We start from the raw sequence: 19,863 nt of genomic DNA on the forward strand, positions 1-19,863 counted from the left end.
AGGAGAGGACAAGGTTGTCAAGAGCATCTAATGCCAGAGGAGTTTGTATTTGATCCCTAAGGAACTACTACAGTTTAATGAATGAGTGAGTGAGTGAGTGAGTGTGTGTGTGTGTGTGTGTGTGTGTGTGTGTGTGTGTGTGACAGATGGACAGAGTTGTGCTTTAGGAGAATCACTTTGGTTACTGTGTGGAGGGATGTCTTAGAGGAGGAAAAGAATACAGGCCAAAAGACCACTTAGGAGGTTATTGGGATAGTCCAGATGAAAGATGAGGAGAAGCTGTAATAGGGTGGTTACTATACAAGTGGACATAACATAAGAGGAAATATGAAATATTTGGCAATTGATTTGATATGTGGGGGAAGTGCAAGTGAGGAGTTGAGATTGAAGCTAGGGTTTAGGACCCTGGGTGACTGGAAAGGTGGTAGTGGTGGTTCTTTTGATGAAATAGGGAAGATTAGAAGAGGAGTAGGTTTGGGGGAAAATATAATTAATTTTAATTCGGAGAGACTTGAGTTTGAAATGTCTCTGGGACACTGAATTGGAAATGCCTAGTAGGAAGTTGATGGTGAGAGACTAGACCACAGTAAATAGATCTGAGAGTCATCTGTGTTCAATTTAGTCTAATTCAGCCAGCACTTATTCATTTCATACTGTGTGTAAAACACTGTGCTTACGACTGTGGAGTACAGAATATTTAGCTAAGATGTAACTTCTGGCTTTACAGTTCTTAAGAGTAGAGATGAGAAAAGATGATTATACATCTTGATATGTATAATTAAATGTGGAATATTTTACATGTTCCAGGATGATGGTGATAATAAATTAATGAGGTGGGCCAGATTTTTCTGGCACTTCTAAGCTTGAGGAAGTGAGTAATAAAAGACACAAAAAGGAAGAAAGATCTTCCTAGAGGAGATGGGTTCAGTCAGAGAGACTGATCCAGAAGATTGACTCTTCTCACTAATCCTCCTCCTTACAGGCCCATTCTTTGATCATATTACTAGTGGCAGCTCTCAGGAGATTGTCTTCTCTCCTAAACTCAGTGTATTCACAGTGTGATGAATAGTTAGGAGATATTTCAGAGTTCTTCTATGCATTCATTCTGTGCCCTTCTATGTCAGTTGCAAGTAGGGTGGCCAAAACCAGGGGAGACCAGGCAGGATGCAGTTGGAAGCAGCTTCGGAAGAACTCCAATTTACTAGACTCAGATTTGATAGATCTATCCCCAACTCTACCTCCTGTAATCCAGGATATAATTATAGACTGGTTATAACAAGTGGCAGAATCAATGAAATTTAAAGTAACTGTCAGAGAAAATGAATTTGGAGAGGCAAACAAATGAGAATGGAGGGGTCTTGATACTCAAAGGATTCAATTCTAACCATATGATCATAGAATTTGATCTGGAAGGGCCTTTATATATTATCTTGTCCAAAAGGATGAAATTGAGTGTGGATCACTAAAGAGAAACAACTTGTTCACAGTCACACAGCTGCTAAGGTTCAGAGAAGGGACTGCTAGATAATTTGAGGCATGAGTACATTAATGCATTTTTTTTCACTTTATTTTTTTCTTTTGGCAGTGTTCAGAAGCTGAATGAGTTTCTCTTAAGTGATGAGATTGGTGATGACAGCTGGAGAAGCGGTGAAAGTTCTGTAACTTTTGAGTCTTGTAAGAAACACACAGCAGTAGTAAGTTCTGTTCACCAAGTGGGTTATTGTTATGTTGTGTTTTAAAGGGGAGAGTATTAAAAAAAGAGCATCATTAAGGTGGTATGAAATGTCTATGTTTTTAGTTTGGCGGTAATTTTTTTTACCTCCAAAGGGGGTAAAGAAGTAAGGACAGTTGCCACTGGATTTAAAAACTTACTGATTACGTAAAACTAAGTAAAAGCAAAAAACCAAACCAAAAAATAACAACTATTTCTCTCTGTATAGTCATAGTACTTTTACAGTGATATATACCTTTCTGTTTATAAGGCACATTATCTTATCTGATTCTCATCAATACCACATGAGATAGGTCATATTATTATTCTAATTTAATGGAATAAAAATTGAAGTTGAGAAGTTATAATTGAAGAAATCAGTCAAATCCCTTGGAAGCAAAAGGGTTGCAAACTGGAACTGAGTTTAACTTCCAGCTTATTACTCTTTCCACTATGTAAAATTACTCTAATCATTATATTTTTTATTTGCTTAGTCCCTTATAATTTTCAAACTACCTTCAAGACCATTATATTACTATGTGGTTCATCCATTTCTAAAGGTTACCGGATAGGGTAAAATATGTCCAATTCAAAATGAAATTGAAAATTTTCAGATTCATTCAAGCATTAGCCACACCTAAGAACAAAACAATCTTACAAGATAACATCAGTTCTTATCAAATACAAACCTGAAGATTACAAAATATTATGAAGAAGCCCTTAAAATTGTACGTATAATTGTACATATAATGGTTATTTCAATAAATCTCATTGATGGTGTACTTCCTTTACTTGTGTAAATCACAAACCATCTAGACTTTTTCATTCTTTGCCATTCTTGTTCATGTCCTTCCATAAATTGTTTTAGAGGATCTACCTAATATCCTGGAGGCTTTATATAAAGTCCTGATGAAAAAGCTGCTCCTTTTTGTGAATGATATTATACTGAATACCTCAAGTCCTTGGACATTACTTGGTCTCTTTAATGAGATACGTGATTATTCAGAAGTTCACCTTATAATCCCTAGAGGGAAAAACTAAATGAATGAAAAATTTCTATCAGTACCTATATCTGTGTTAAGTGCTACAGGAAGACAATGAGTTGGGCCAGAATTGAAGAGGAAAAAGAGAGTGCTTCTCTTGATTCCAAACTGGTCTCTGAATTGAAAAACCTGTGTTTTCAGAAGCATATACAAAGTTGTTCTGGTGATGCTGTATGGTTTTGAGGCTTAAAAAACCAACATATTCTGAGGAATTCCATTTTCAGGTGATCCAAAAAACCATGGAAGAATACAGACTATGCCTTTGTATAGGTGGTCTCCCATATTAGTAGTGTCTTGTGATGTCCCTCAACAGCTTTGACACCTTTCTTACGCAAAGCTGTTCTTTGATGCCCTGAGATATAAATGCATTCTTCCTCTTTAAATTATTTGAATAAATGGATGAAGAGTACTTATTAAGTGCTTATTATCTACCAAATCCTGAACTAAGCACTGGGAATATAAATATAAAAAGCAAGATGGTTTCTTCTCTTAAGAATCTTCAGAGTTTTCAATATAGAGTCATGTACATTCTTTCATTGGATGTTCAACACATATTCAGTTCAAAAAGAAATGGAAAAGTTCCCAATTTAATCAAGCTTTATTAAAACCTAACTACAAAATAAGCCTATTAGTCAGAATCAGCTCTTATCAAATGCAAATATCTTTTGAAAGGACATTGAAAGCAATTCTTTAAATTGTGCAAGATGGAAAAGTTATATGCATGGAGTTGAAATTCTCAGAAGAAACCTGCTAAGTTCGAGGAGAGCAGCATAAGTGGCATTGGGTAAAGGCTGGTAGTAAAAAAAAATACATCTCAAAAGCATATAGATTCTTTAGAATTATTGCAAACATACTATATTTCTTGATTATTAATATCAGTTGAGATCCAGAACAGGGAGAGTTATGTTTACCAAAGATGTATACAACTTTGATGTATTTTTGTGTATCTTGATATATCTTCTGGTCTTAGAGATTTTCCTTTTTGTATGTAACAGTGTGTCAGTGGTATTAAGTCCTGGAGCACTGCAGTTACTCCTAAATGAAATATTGAATCATTTAAAGGAATTTGATCTAACTAGTTACATAGTTCAAACTAAGTGGATGAAGAATTCTTTTTTTGATGTTGTTCAGATTAAAGTGTACAGGTAGATGGATCACCCATAGAGCTCATCTCAAGTTGTCCAGACAATGTAAATAGAAAATACGCTTTGCCCAGAGTTCAACAGGAGAAGGTGCATGGCCTGGAGTGCTTTTAATGATTCCAACATTCTCCTTGAAACAAAGTGCCATCTTTTTAACAAGATTCTTCCAGTGATGCTCTATAGTGGTGACTCATGGAGTAGCACAATCTCTAAAGAATTAAATTCAGGGTCACCCAAAGGGTAATGGGAAGGCACATAATGGGAGTGAACAGGCTGCAACACATTACAGTTGAAGATGGTGTAAACTGTGTCATCAAAGATATATGACTAGGAAAAAAAGTGACTGGTTACACAGTGAAAGTGTGGGATGACCAATGGACAGCCTGTACACTTCATTACTATGTACACATTGTCAAGACATCAAGAGGAAAGTCTTTATCATATTGGGTAGAGTTGCTGTCAAGAATTTCTTGCAAGACAGACTAGAATTGCACAGGTTTGGCTGGCAGGGATGGAGTCAGATCTGCATTGGTAGAGGGAGAGTCCACGTTGACAAGATCACAAATCCATCAAAGTACTGAAACACTGAACTAATTTCTTTCAGGGTCATTCATCATTGTTCTAGATCCAAACCACAAAACTACAAACTTTAAAAAATGGAGTGAAAAAAGCTGTGTGTTCTAAAATAACACTAATGGAAACTCTTCCCTAAATTTACTAAAGATTCTATGTATTCTATCAAAGCTTAGAGTTAAGTGGTTTTGGCTGTAGAAATTCCATGGAACATTAGTGACGTTTTGGTGCCAAAGTTTCTTCAAATTACATCTGTGAAACTCCAGCTCACATCTCTGTCAACACTTTCCTTCCTCCCACGTTCTCCATAGTTTAGAGAAGAGAATGAAGTCATTTGTACTGACTGTCTTTGGGGGACAATACTACTACAGAATTGAATATATCTAGAAGACCATGATTGTCATGCATATGTTCTTGTTGTCAGTATTATTATTGGAAATCAGACTTAGTTTTCAAGTACACGACATTTTTCTAATCTATCTCATCCAGGACATTATTAAGTTTACATGCGTGTATCATAAGCAAAATCTCTAGGCTCAGAAAAATGACTTTCTATTTAGGTGTAGGCCAATTTACTGAATGGCTTCTTTCTCTACATATTTATCATGTATAGTTGTTACCCGGTGCTTTTATGATCTTTTGGTACATAGCACAGTTCAAAAGATATGAATACTGTCTTGCTTGCCCCTTAAACTAAGTACTCAGGCTAAATCTTGAATCTGGAACCTTAGTCAGGAACCATATTTGAACTTTTTGTGTTATGACCCATTCACTGTAATGGGTAAAAGATTTACTTTCTCAGTTAATTTGTTTTGTTTGAAATCCAACATTATTTGCCCTCTATAATTCCATAAAATGACTTTTTAAAATTACTGAGTTGGATTATTACTGTATACTGAAAACTACACCCAGTAAATTCCTGAACCAGATGTCAAGATCTCTTAAGTTTTTCTGTCACAAGTTTATAAAGGTAAATTTTCTTGCAGATCTAAGGACCTTTGCCTATTTTTATCAAAAGTAGAGCCAAAATGAAGCCCCAGGGATGCTGGAGAAAGACAGTAAATCATTTCCAGTCATAACCTAGCTCCAAATACTTTAGTCTACCTTAAGTTTATTAGGTCTCTCAAATGAAATTTTCAGCAGCCCATCTTCATTAGAATGACATTCTTGTGCTGGGGATTGATTTAAAAACATTGACTCAAAGGAAAAAAAAAATCTCACGCTATTGTTGCCAAAAACAAAAAACAAAAACAAAAAAAACCAACCAATATCTGGAGAATCATAGCTTTTTGAATCTTCACGTTTTAATCTGACAGATTTAGATATATTTGGACTTTCTACTGAGGGATAGAAACTAGACTTGTAAGTTAACTGGTAAATAGAATTCCCTGGTGAGGAAACTCCCTTTGCCACTGCTGGTCAGCACCTTCTCTCCAACTAATTGACTTATGGAGTTGCCTAGAACTTTCAAGGAGGCAGCTAGGTCGATAAAGTGCTGTGCCTAAAGTCAGGAAGACTTATCTTCCTGACTTCAAATCAGGCTTTAGACACTTGCTAGCTGTGTGATCCTAGGCAAGTCACTTAATACTATTTACCTCAGTTTTTTATCTGTAAAATGAGCTGGTAAACCACTCCAGAATCTTTGCCAAGAATGTCCAAAATGGTGTCACAAAGAGTTGGACACGACCAAAACAACTGAACAACAGAGCATTCAAAGGTTAAGTAACTTATCCAAGGGTGAAGGAGCCAGTATGGATCACAAGGGGAACTTGAACTCACATCTTCCTGGTTCAGGAGTCAACTCTATCTTCTTGTACTATGTTGCTTCTCATTCTGCTAAAAGCAGCTGTAATATTTAGGATAGATCTGATTGCACATAAATAGCTGTGAAATTTTTTTTTTGTCATGCAAACCTTTTTTTTTTTTTTTGGTCAGGATCATTGTACATTTGATTTTCTCAATAATATTGAAATTGTTTTATTGACCTTTTTTGATATTTAAATAATCTAATGAGTAGCATTAGGCTGGCTACAGTTACTGCAGTTACCCCTTCCACATCACGGGATGTTCAGGGTACAGTGCCCCCAAGATCTGGAAAATGCATGTAAATTTGTTAGTCCTTCTTTTGAACCAGAGAGGGTCTGAATTTTTTTTCTCTTATGGGATGTTTACAGTACCTTATTGTAAAATTTGGCTTAAGTATTTTCTCATAGGTTCGGTGTTGTCTACAGGCCTTCCTGTGTCATCTGCACTTCTACAAAACTCCTCAAAACCTCCCATTTAATTTTTCATGCCAACCCATGATATATCAAAATCATGCAGTGTGGAAGGGATAACTATAAATTAGTTCAGAGAATAGCAAAATCAGATAATTTGGGATATATTAAAAATCATTTTTCCATAAGTCTGTCTTTTTTGAAAAGTGTAGATTTAGGAGAGAAGAGGTAGAATTTGCATTCATTCTTGAAGATATTTCTTAATAAATACATTTTACATAAAATTTTGACTTGAAAAATCAGGTCAGCAAAATCCTAGTTACTTATTATTAGTCTTATTATTCTGATTTGTTTGCATCTAGGTCTGTGATTTCATTGATATATGCAAATTTCAGTGAGGAACTCCATCTACCAAAGCATTTCAACAGTTCTTGAACTTAGTCTTGGAGAGTTGTTTAGGAAACTGAGAAATTAAGTGGTTACTTAATCATTTCGTATCAGAGGCAGGATTAGAACTCAGGTATTTCTGACTTAGAGGCCAGTTCTCTGTCCACTAGGTCAAATTTCCTATTAAAAATGCTACTCCTAAAAATAATTTTAGTACTCATTATGGTAATAGTTATTTTGATAGAGTCTCTCCAGAATAGGAATGTCATAAAAGTAGGGAGAAAAAACTTTGTCTCTCAGGTTCACCAGGATTATGGAATAATGTCCATTTATCTTCAGAGAAATCCTAATTATGACTTTAGGACTCAGAACAAGTTGTTTAGTATACTGAACTGTAAGACAAGAAATGTGAGCTCAGCAGGACCACAAGCCCTGAATTGGGAAAATCACAGTAACAATATCCTTTTTTGTTCCTTTCTCATTTTCTCCTACATGGAGATATATGGCCCAGTCATAGACATCTTGGTATAATATATGATATATAATATATGATATAAGGGTATAATGATCCAAGGCCTAGTGAAGTTTCTTTTTTTTAAGGTTTTTATTTCTAGTTTTCATCTTCAAAATCTTCTGTATCTTTGTGCCCTTCCCCAAGAATCATGTCTTTTAACAAATGACTTTAGAAAGAAAAAGAGGGATTAAAGAAGTCAACAAAGCCAAAACTAGTTGTGTATTATATACAAATTTCCACACCTTTGGACGTTGACTTTTGCAAAAGATTGGGGGGTGTAAAGTGCTTGTATCTCTTCTTTGTAACTCATTTTGTATAATTTCCCAACTTTCAGCTTTGATTGTTTAAACAATCGTTTAATTGTTTATGCTTAAGTTATTGTAGGGATTGTGTATGTTAGTTTCTGGCTGCCTTCCTTCACCTTACATATGTTCATATAAGTCTTTGTATGCTTCTCTGTATCATTATGTTTGTCATTTTGTATGACATAGTGATATTTCATTTCTGTCATGTTCTACAATTTGTTTAGCCCTTCTCTGATAATTTTTTGTCTCAAAAAGTGCTGCTATGAACATTTTGAAGCCTTGCTTTTTTGTCAGTGACTTCCTTGAGGGTATATGCCTAGCAGCTCAAGATAGTTTTATAATCAGACTCTAAAATTCATTTTTGGTTTGAATCAGTCGGATTAACTGGTTGAATTTTGTGTATTCACCAAATACTTGTTTTACGTTTAGTTTTGTTTAGCCTGCATTAATAGGAACACTCATCTCTGGTTCCAGCATGAGAATATTTTAAATCCTTGTTGTGGGCTCAGCATACTTCCCTTTATAGTATGTGGAAAACTACATCACCATTATCTTAATTTCTTATTGCTTTCAAATTTTATTAATGAGAATAAAATTAGATTTACAACACTATGATTTTACTTTTAAGTATCTCTTAAAAAGTACTGTATTTGATTAATTTTAAATTTAAATAATGAATTTATCTACTCTAGGAAAAATAAAATATTTTAAAAAGTGAATTTTAGCTACATTTAAAAACCACATGAACGCATGTGTGCAAACACATATACATAAAGGCACATACACACACTGCAGTATTTCATTGTATTTACACTACGATTCTTTTGGTAGTTTTAGTTTTGCTCTGGACCAGTGATTTCAATGGTATATGGTGCTCTTGGTAAAGAATTTCCCTCTGTCAGTGCAGATCAGCAACTTTTCTGCAAATGTTGATCTTAGTGAGTTATTTGAGACACTATGGAGTTAAATGACTATGCTTGGGTTTACCAAAATAGGACACACAAACACATACGTGCATACAAATATACATACAAGTGTATATATGCACATATACATAGATGTATGTGTGTATGTATACACATATATATGCATACATACACATGTGAATCTAAGTTAGGCAGGATAGATACAGGTGTAAAAAAGAAATATTCTTAACTTATTTGATTTTTATTATAATATAATACTTAGGTTTTTTTTATCTCTTCAATGGCAGATGTAACAAAAAATTAAATAAAAGGCCATTTAGTTACCAAAATGTATATATATAACCTAAGCAGAAATAGTTGAAATGTGTTCTTTTTGTAATTTTTCTCTGATGGCAGAGGAATCAAATGTGAATTTCTTTTTAATAAAAGTTTGTATTGTTTCATAAAAACAGCTTGCCTTATTTTTTGTCCTTTGGAATACAGCAACCCAAAACTGTAAACAGGAAGCAGCCTGGAAGATATAACCTGGACAGCTATGAACAATCAATTAGACGAATTCGTCCAACAGAGACTGAAGATATTGCAATTAAGGTTATTTAATTTCTTGAATTCACTCTTGATTCATACACTTTTACCATTTCCACAGAATTCTGCCAAATTGTCCTACAAATGTCCTTGCCACAAATTACTTCTTTGTAATTAGTGAGATGAAATCACTATGTAGTTTTTAATTTTCGTTTATCCCTTTACCCCCTCCCTTCTATCCACTTCCTGCCTCATGGAAGGCAGTGTATTTTGAGGTAGTTAAAAAAACACTTCTTTATCTCAGGCTCATTGTTAGTGTTAAGTATCCAGAATATTTCCGCATTTAATCTAGTGTCAGATTAAAATGATTTATAGTAGACAGTTGCATTGTCATTATGAATTCTAATAAAGCAAATAATAGTATTATTCTCTTGGGTAAGAAGTAGTTTTTCATTTAAAATCTTCAAAATACCAGGTAGTTTTCTGGGTTTCTGGTTCTGCTTGTGTACAAACTTGGTTGTTTTATTTGTGTTGGTCAGTCCCTACAACTGACAATAACATGTACTTCAAGGGTACTATCTCTCTTGTCAGAGATCCTGGGTTCAAATCTCACTTCTGACACTAGGTGGTTCAAGGCAAATTGTTTAACCTACCTGGGCCTTAATTTCTTCACCTATGAAATGATGGGGTTGGAGTAAACGGCCTCTAAGGTCCTGTGATTTCAGCGTAATGTTAATAACCTTAAAATTTTTATGTTAAGCCAGGCATCATTTTGCTCATTCAGAGTTATGAAACATTTCAAGGTACTAGAAAAAATACACAAATAATTACTTTTTTTCCTCTCAAAAATACACACTATATGAAAGGATTAAGGATCTTTCATTGTTCTGGCTTGAAGATGAAGGGTTAGGAAATATTTCTTGTGCTGTACTGCACAAGGCATTCTAGGAGTGTGTAGAGGGATATTATGTGAAAATTAATGAGAAATGGATGTTTTCACTTAAAAACAGAAAAGAACTGTATTTGAAAAAGCAGAAGAAGACCTTCCTGAACAATAAGCATGAGGTCTGAAAAGTTCTGTCAATTTGGGTAGATTGAGACAAGTATTGACATTGGCTGTAGAATGAACTGTACAGTTTAATATCTTTTCCCTTGTACTTTCATTTCCTCTTTCAAGCTATTGTGTATACTGTTGCCCAGTTGTTAGAATATCTCTAATTTGGAGGCCTTTTTTCTTACTATCTTATCTTTTAAAAATCTATCCACATAACAATGGGATGAGTAATAGTTTTATCACTTTTTATATTGGTATTTAAATGTTTTTTTAATCATGTTAAAACAAAACTGATTTTGATTTGAACCATTCTACATGAAAGTATTTGCCTTTCTGTCTTATTCTAATAAGTCTTTCCCCCATGACCTTGTTTTCTAGGTGACAAATGGGTATTTTTCTTGGGGGAGTGGTTTAGCCACATTATCCAACATAGATATTCGAATCCCAACAGGTAAGAGTCACTCATGGATTGTTCTGTTATGTTCAGCAACTAAATTGTGTATTCAGAACTAAAGCACAAAGAACTATAGCTCGATGAAGCAAAAACGATGCTGATGTAAAAGGTAATGATGTAATATGATTTTTGGACTAACATGGCATCATGGTAGAGTGAGCAGAATATTTCAGTGGAAATTTTGAAATTTGACATTAATTTAGAGTGTAACTTTGGAAAATATTTACTCCATTTTTTTTTGATTTCCCCATTTTAATAAGTTTGTTTTTTTCATTTTTGTTCGAATTTACCTCCTACTCAGTTTTTGGCTGCTGGGGAAGTTATATGACACAAAGTGAAGTAGGAAATGGAGTTAATACTCAGATTAATTTGGACAAAAACTAATGAACTATTTAAATGTGATATTTCAAGATACTTGAAATATTTTTTGAGCTGAATTAAAATTTTGGGACTAAGAGTATATCTGCTCATATAAAGGTAGACAAATTATAGTGACATTATCTTAAAATGCAAGCAAAAGAACCAGGGATGCTTCTGCCACAGTTATCTAAGTATTTCATTCAAAACCTTTTTTTCAGAATCACAGTATTTTGAGCTAGAGTGGACAGTCGGAATCTGGTCCAGAGCTTTTATTTTGCACATGAGGAGAGGTCAAGAGACCTCCCTAGGGTAGTAGCTAAATTAGGATTTAGATTTTGATCTTCTGGAGGTTGAATGCATGCTCTTTACTGTATTTCACACTGGGGATGTGGACTTAGAGATCTTTAATTTTTAGAGCACTATAAGGTCAGGTACTGATTTGCCTTTCTCTGTATTTCTGCAGCTTAGCACATAGTAAGCACATTCTAAATACTTTCTGGCTCCCTTCTAACTTACTATTGAATGGAAGGGAATTTTCAATCATTTAGTCTAAGGTCTTTATTTTACAAATGAGAAAACTGAGACCTTGAAAGGTGAAATAACTTCCCCCAAGGTCACATTGGTAGTAGTAGCAGAACTAGAGTTCAAACCCACTTACTGCAATAATAGTGACAATAACTAATAGATAGTGACTTAAAATTTGCAAAACACTTTACATTTATTATCTCACTGTAAGTTATGATATGCAGTTGGATGGAAAATTCCTATAACTCATCAATCAGTATATACTAATATGTGGATGTATCAAATGGGCAATGAAATGAGCCCAGAAAACCAGAAAAAGAATGGGCTGGATTGCTTCTGGAAAATTGCAAAGTTCTTTTAATGAATTAAAGCTTCTTTCTGAAAAATGGCCCATCTTTTCATAATAATCATCTTTCAGAGATGATGTATGGCTACAAACCATAGAATCCTACAGTCTCTAAAGAATTAAAGGTAAGGATCACCTAAAGGGCAGTGGAGGAGCATGTGGAGAGGGTGATGTAAAGGATGGCATAAAGGAAATGGATGACTGAAAATTAAACTAAGAAGGGAATATGTATGGTAAGAGGAGCTGATAATTGGTGGAAAGCTGATATGCTCCATTAGTTTTTCTCATAAAGTCTAGAGAAAGTAAGGAAGACACCTAGTACATTGGGTAGACCCCTTTGTGATTGACATATAGTCAGATATAGATAGCAGTTATACAGGATGAGTAGGCACTGATGGGTCACAATCTGAATCATGGAATACCCACATTGATAATATTGGAGTGGTATAAGGTATCCAAAGTAAAATGTGAGCTGTTTAATATGTTTTCAGATTACATTCAATACAGAATTTTCCATCTCATGCAATTATTGAATTTTGTTTTACTACTATAGGTCAGTTGACAATGATTGTGGGTCAAGTAGGCTGTGGAAAATCTTCTCTTCTTCTTGCAATACTTGGCGAAATGCAGACGCTAGAAGGAAAAGTTCATTGGAGCAAGTATGTTTCTTTTTAAAATATTGCTTTAAAACTAAATTGAGTAATATTTAAAGAATTAATTTAAAATTCTATTCTCTAATTAAAAAGCAAAGCAAAAAACTTGCATCCTTTATAAAAGTGAAGAGTTTAATGGTGTAGAATGGGTTTTCATGACAGTGTTTTCTTTTAATTTTCTTTCTACCTGTTGAATTACTTTGTTTCAGTCTCCTTTGTTAAACTTCATTCATACCATATTCACCTATTGTGGGTGCCCTAAGGTCCTATTCTTATCTCTCTACTCTCTCTCACTTGAAGATCTCATCAGTTCTTATGGGTTCAATTGTCATCTCTATGCAAATGATCCCCAGTTCTGTATAGTCTTCCCCAGTCTTTCTCCTGATCTCCATTCCTGCTTATTGGACCAACTTATTGGACCAGCTGCTTATTGAACATTTTAAATTGGTTGTCCTATAAGGATCTCAAACCTCAAAATTATGTTCAAAACAGAGACTGTTATCTTTTCCTCTAAACTCTCTCCTCTTCCAAACTTCCTCATTGCTTTCTAGGTTGCCACCATCCTCATAGTCACCCACATTTGTACCCTTGGTGTCATCCTTGAGTCTTCCAACTTACCTCACATGTCCAGTTAGTTGCTAAATCTTGTAGTCTCCACCTTTGCAGTATCACTCAGATTTATATTTCCTTTTTACTTACAGAGCCACTGTCCTTGTTGAGGCATTTATCACTTCTTAGCTAAAATATTAAAATGACTTTCTAATTGGTCCCTCTTTCTCAAGTCTCTCTCCACTCCAACCCACTATCCGCTCAGCTGCCAAAGTGATTTTCCTAATACCCAAGTCACTCTCCTACCACACATTCAGTAAACTACAGGGTACCCTGTTACCTTCAGGATCAAATAAAACCTAACACCTTTTTATCTTTCAAGTCTTCTTATACCTTACTCACCTCTACATATGCTGTGATTCAGCCATATTGGACCCAGTTATTGTTCACCCATGGCATTTCATACTCAATTTCTGTGTCTTTGCTAGAGCTGTAATTCTTTCCTTCTTTTCAACTGAGCCCAAGATATGCCTTCTGTATTTGTATTAGGACTTCTACGTCCTCCTTACTGGTAACCTAAACCCTACACTTTTGCCCTGTCTTGCTGGGGTTCAGTGCTCCATATCATTTCCCAGCCTGTTCAATGCCACATTGCCCACCTTTACTCCTTCCTAGAGCACCTTTATGGGGATCCTCTTTCATTAGAATGTAAGCTCTGAGGGCAGGGGCTGTCATGCTTTCTTCTGTTTTTTCCCCCAGTGCTTAGCATAGTGCTTGACAAATAGTGCTTAAAAATGTTCTATGTATCTATTACTTCTGCTTCATAGAATCGTTACCCTCCCTTGAGACTCACCTTAAATGCCACCCCTTGAGAGAAGCCTTTCCAGAATGGCCTCTACCCTCCCACTAGCACATTTCCCTATTACATTGCCTTTCATATACTCTGTATGCATCTATTTATTTACTTGTCTCTCTTACTAAATGTAAGCTTCTTGAGGATAAGGACTATTTTTTGTATTTCTAGCACTTAACACAGTGCCTGGTGTAAGGTATATAATACCTGCTTGTTGATCGACAGAATTAAAGAAAATAATATCAGTAACTTAGAAGATATTTCCTAGTGCTTTATTTCTATTCCTACCATGAAAACGCGTTATATTTGAAATGCAGAAGAATCAAACTAGGGTTATTGTGAAGGCAGGGAACTTTTCAACCAAAGTGTACGTTGCCCTGCTGTTCCATTATGCATTCCCTTTCTTCTCAATGGCTTGTGCACAGTCTGCAAGGAGGTCTCCTGTTTAATTTTGACTAAGGGAAAGGACCTGGACCTGTGATTTACTTGGTGTGGGAAACTCCTGGGTGAGGCAATTCACTTTTACCTGTGCAAGTGTACACTTTTTCTAGAGCCTTAGAAAGATGCTTACAGCATGGAGAGGTAATATAATAATTACATGATTACAATGTAGCATTTTGATATTTAACATTATTGTTTTTATTAGCAATCATTCTTTGGTATCACATCAGTATCACTTGTTCTAAGGAGTGTCAAAAGTTCTCTAGTCCAACATTTATTAGGACATCCCTGATGAGTGAGTCTCCACCTGAAGATTTCTAGTGAAAGAGAAACCGCTGTTTGCCAAACATCTCATTACACCCTAGGCCAGGTATCACAGTTAGAAAGTTTTTCTTCATGTTGGTCTTATAATCTGTCTTCCTGAAACTGGTAACCATTGCTCTTAATTCTGACTGCTGTGATGAAACCTCATCTAGCACCTCTTCCAGTAGCATCAAATACTTGTGTATCACTATCCTGTCCCTCTGAAATGCTCTCTTTTCTAGTTTCTTCAAATGATTCTTATATAGCATGGCCTCAAGCTCCTTTGGGGAAATGCCAAAAAGCAAGAGATGGGAAAATGTCCTTATTTTCAAGAAAAAGTGAGGGAAAAGTCTTCAAACTATAGACTGATTAGCTTGAGTTTGATTCCTGACAAAATTCTAGAATTTATTGGTTAAAACATGTCTTATGGTCATTTAGACTGGGAAGTAGTAATCACTAAGAGCCAGTGAGGTACCACATGTAGACCAGAAAAATCAACTCTATAAGTATCATATTGAGGGAGGAGGAGTTAGCATGGTTGAAAAACAGTTTATATGAAAATGATTTGAAAGTTTTAGGGCAAAACAAGCTTCATATAAACCAGCATGGTATAATGGAAAGAGTACAGGCTCAGGAATCAGAAGATCTGGGTTCATGTCTCACCTGTGCCATAAGTGCCATAAGAAATTAAGATTCCTCTGTGACTCAGGCAAGTCACTTAACACCTCTGGCCTCAGTTTAATCATCTGTAAAATGAGAGACTTAGATTAGATGGTTTCTGAGAACCTTTGCTGCTCTAGATATATGATACTATGATCATATGGAAAATTTATATGGCAGCCAAAAAAGGCAATGTGATTTTAAAATTGTATTAATAGAGGCATAATGTCAAGAAAAATGGAAGTGAAAGCGTAGTAGAAAGAGTGATGGATTTGGACATGTTCTCAGGATCACGCTCTGTATAGTTGATGTCCTTTCTGAAATGCTTAATAGTAAATCACTATAATCCAAATGTGGTCTCTTTTGACCATAGTACAGTTGGATTTTTATCTCTCATTCAAAGACACTGTGATATCCAAGAGTTAAATTAGTCACTTTTAAAATTACCTATACTTAGTATGTTTGTGTAGTGTCATCCAAAGGCATGGATTTTATTGTTGGCTTTGTTCTTTGATACTGTCATCTGTGAATTATCGGACTTCTATCTGTAACTGGAAGTCCTTTTATCTTATGGCAGCAGTTTATTACATGAATACAGATTTAACCCTTTGATCAGAGGTCCAATCTTGCCAAAAAAGTCCAGACACAGTTTCAGAACCTCTCACTGTAGTTGCTCATTACTTCAATCCCAGGATAAAGGATGAATAGTAGTATCTAACAGTTCCTAATAGTGACCACCAGGATCCTTGTATACATTCATGCTTACAAGGCTTCAAAACAGTCCAAATTTATTTACACAGAGTAAGGAATAGATGCTGATCTGAGGCCACTTTCAATAGGATTATGGGATCATAGGTTTAGAGCTGAAACAGTCTTACAGGGCATCTAATTCAAACCCTGATTTTTACAAATAAGAAAACTTCAGTATCACTTGACTTGAAGCTGCCCTCTCTAAAGTTGTCGATGATCTCTTAATTGCTAAATCTGATGTTCTTTTTTCAGTCTTAAGCCTTCTTGACTTATCTGCTTTATTTGATACTATTGGTCACTGTCTTAGCTAAGTTTTCATGATACTTTCTGCCTTAGTTTGCCTCCTTCTTGTGTGACCCCCTTCTGAGTTTCTTTTTCTAGTTTATTATCCCTATTCCCTTCTCCTTCCGTAACCTCATCAGATATTATTCACAGGTTTTCATTAAATACTATTGCTATTACTGCACATAATGTTCTCCTGGTTCTGTTCACTTCAGCATGCATCAGTTCTTGTAAATCTTTCCAGGTTTTTCTGAAATCATCCTGCATGTCAGTTCTTACAGCACAATAATATTCCATTACAATCATATACCACAACTTGCTTAGCCATTCTCCAACTGATGGCATCCCTTTGATTTCAATTCTTAGACACCAAAAAAAAAAGCTGCTATAAACATCTTTTGTAGAAATAGGTCCTTTTCCCTTTTATGGGATGCCTTTGGAATATAGACCTAGCAGTGAGTAGTATTATTGGATCAAAGGGAACACACAGTTTTATAGCCCTTTGGGCATAGTTCCATATTGCCCTCCAGGATTGTTGGATCAGTTCGCAACACTACCAACAGTGCATTAGTGTCCCGGTTTTCCCACATCCCTTCCAACATCTAACATTTTCCGTTTGTGTCATATTAGACGCTCTGATAGGTGTGAAGTGATACCTCAAAGTTGTTTTCATTTGTATTTCTCTGATCAATAGTGATTTAGACTATTTTTTCATATCACTATAGACAGCTTTGATTTCTTTGTCTGAAAACTCCCTGTTCATGTCTTTGACCATTCTTCAATTGGGAAAGATTTGTATTTTTACAAATTTGACTCAGTTTTCTACATATTTGAGAAAAAAAGGCCTTTATCAGAAATGCCTGTTGCAAAATTTGCCCCAAGTTTTCTGTTTTCCTTTTAATTTGGGTGGCATTGGTTTTGTTTTTGCAAATCTTTAAATTTTGTAAAATCATAATCATGTATTTTACATTTTGTGTAATCATAATCATGTATTTTACATTTTGTAGTGCTTTCTATATCTTCTTTGGCCCAGATTCTTCCCTAATCCATAAATCTAACAGATAAACTCTTCCATGCTCTCTTAATTTGCATATGGTATCATACCTTATGTGTAAATCATGTATATATTTTGACCTTATCTTGGTTCATGGTGTCAGATGTTGGTCTATACCTAGTTTCTGCCATACTGTTTTCCAGTCTTACCAGAAGTTTTTGTTAAAGAATGAGTTTTTGTTACAAAAGCTTGCATATTTGGGTTTATCATATACTAGATTACTATGACTATTTATGATAATTTGTACCTTATCTACTCCACTGATTGATCCACCACTCTATTTCTTAACTAGTACCAGATTGTTTTGATATTTATCATTTTATAATACAGTTTGAGATCTCATACGGCTAGACCACCTTTTTTTTTTTTACATTTTATTCATTGATCCACTTGATATCATTGAGCTTTTGTTCTCCCAGATGAATTTTGATATTATTTTTTCTAGGTCTATCAAATAATTTTTTGTAGCTTGATTGGTATGGTGTTGAATAAACAGATTAATACAGATAGAATTGTCATTTTTATCATATTGGCTTGACCTACCTGTGAGCAATTAATATTTTTTAGTTGTTTAGATGTGACTTTATTTGTGTGAAAAAGTATTTTAAAGTTATGTTCATATAGTTCCTGGGTTGGTTTTGACAGGTAGACTCCCAAGTATTTTATGTTGTCTGCAGTTATTTTAAATGGAATTTCTCTTTCTATCTCTTGCTGCTGGACTTTGTTGTAAATATATAGAAATGCCTATGATTTATGTGGGTTTATTTTGTATTCTTAAACTTTGCCAAAGTTGTTAATAATTTCAAAGAGTTTTTTAGTTAATTCTCTAGGATTCTCTAAGTATAATATCATATCATCTGCAAAGAGTGATAATTTTGTTTCTCAATGTCTTTTCTAATGCTTTTAATTTCTTTTTATTCTCTTATTTCTATGGCGAACATTTCTAATACAATATTAAATAATAGAGGTGATAATGGGCATCCTTGCTTCACCCCTTATTGTATTGGGAAGGCTTCTAGCTTTTTCTCATTACAAATAATGTTTGTTGATGGTTTTAGATAAATAGTACTTATCATCTTAAGGTAAGGTCCATTTATTCCTATGCTTTCTAGCGTTTTTTAATAGGAATGAGTGCTGTATTTTGTCAAAGACTTTTCTTGCACCTATTGAGATAATCATATGTTTTCTGTTGGTTTTGTTATTGATATAGTCAATTATGCTGATAGTTTTCCTAATATTGAACCAGCCCTGAATTTCTGGCATAAATCCCACCTGGTCATTTTGTATGATCGTTGTGATGTATTGCTATAATCTCTTTGTTAGTATTTTATTTAAAATTTTTGCATCAATATTCATTAGGCAAATTGTTCTATAATTTTCCCCTGTTTTGGCTCTTTCCTGATTTAGAGATCAGCATCATATTTGTGTCACAAAAGTAATTTTGTAGGACTCCTTCATTGCTTATTTTTCCAAATAGTTTATATAGTTTTGGAATTAAGTGTTCTTTAAATGTTTAGTAGAATTCACTTGTGAATCCATCTGGTCCTGGGGACTTTTTCTTAGGATGTTCATTGATGGTTTTCTAAGGTTGGATTATTTAAGTAATGTTATTTCTTCTTCTGTTAATCTGTATAATTTATATTTTTCTAGGTATTGATCCATTTCATTTAGATTGTAAAATTTACTGGTGTATAATTGAGCAAAATAGCTCCTAACAATTGCCTTAATTTCCTTTTAATTGGTAGTGAATTTAGCGCTTTCAGTTTTGATACTAGTAATTTGTTTTTCTTCTTTCCTTTTTAAAAAATCAAATTAACCAATGTTTTGTCTATTTTATTGTTCTTTCACAAAACAAGCTTCTAGTTTTATTTATTAGTTCAATTGTTTTCTTTCAATTTTATTAATGTCTTCTTTGAATTTCAGTATTTCCACCTTAGTGTTTAATTGGGGATTTTTAATTTGTCCTTTTTTTGGTTTCTTTAGTTCATTGATCTGTTTTTTTTCTATTTTATGGATGTAAGCAATTAGAGATATAAATTTTTCCCTAAGTACTGCTTTGCCTGCATCCCATAAATTTTGGTATGTTGTCTCATTGTTGTCATTCACTTTAATTGGAATTTTTGATTGTTTCTATTATTTATTCTTTGACTCACTTGTTTTTTAGGATTAGATTATTTAATTTCCAATTAATTTTTAATTTATCTTTCCATTTTCCATTATTGGGTACATTTTTATTG

The 19,863-nt window shown here is 34.4% G+C and overlaps 1 protein-coding gene across 6 annotated transcripts in view; it reads left to right on the forward strand.

The window, feature by feature from the left end:
- The window catches only part of ABCC9 (ATP binding cassette subfamily C member 9), a 195,277-nt gene that overhangs the window by 72,993 nt on the left and 102,421 nt on the right, over positions 1–19,863 (forward strand). For all 6 annotated transcript variants that reach the window (XM_072653528.1, XM_072653532.1, XM_072653530.1 and 3 more), the window contains 4 exons: positions 1,586–1,694; positions 9,301–9,408; positions 10,775–10,847; positions 12,635–12,740. In XM_072653528.1, the coding sequence (XP_072509629.1) occupies positions 1,586–1,694; positions 9,301–9,408; positions 10,775–10,847; positions 12,635–12,740 (396 nt within the window). The remainder of the gene's footprint in view (positions 1–1,585; positions 1,695–9,300; positions 9,409–10,774; positions 10,848–12,634; positions 12,741–19,863) is intronic.

The sequence above is a fragment of the Notamacropus eugenii genome, chromosome 3 (genome assembly GCF_028372415.1).
Source record: "Notamacropus eugenii isolate mMacEug1 chromosome 3, mMacEug1.pri_v2, whole genome shotgun sequence".
Classification (NCBI taxonomy): Eukaryota; Metazoa; Chordata; class Mammalia; order Diprotodontia; family Macropodidae; genus Notamacropus; species Notamacropus eugenii.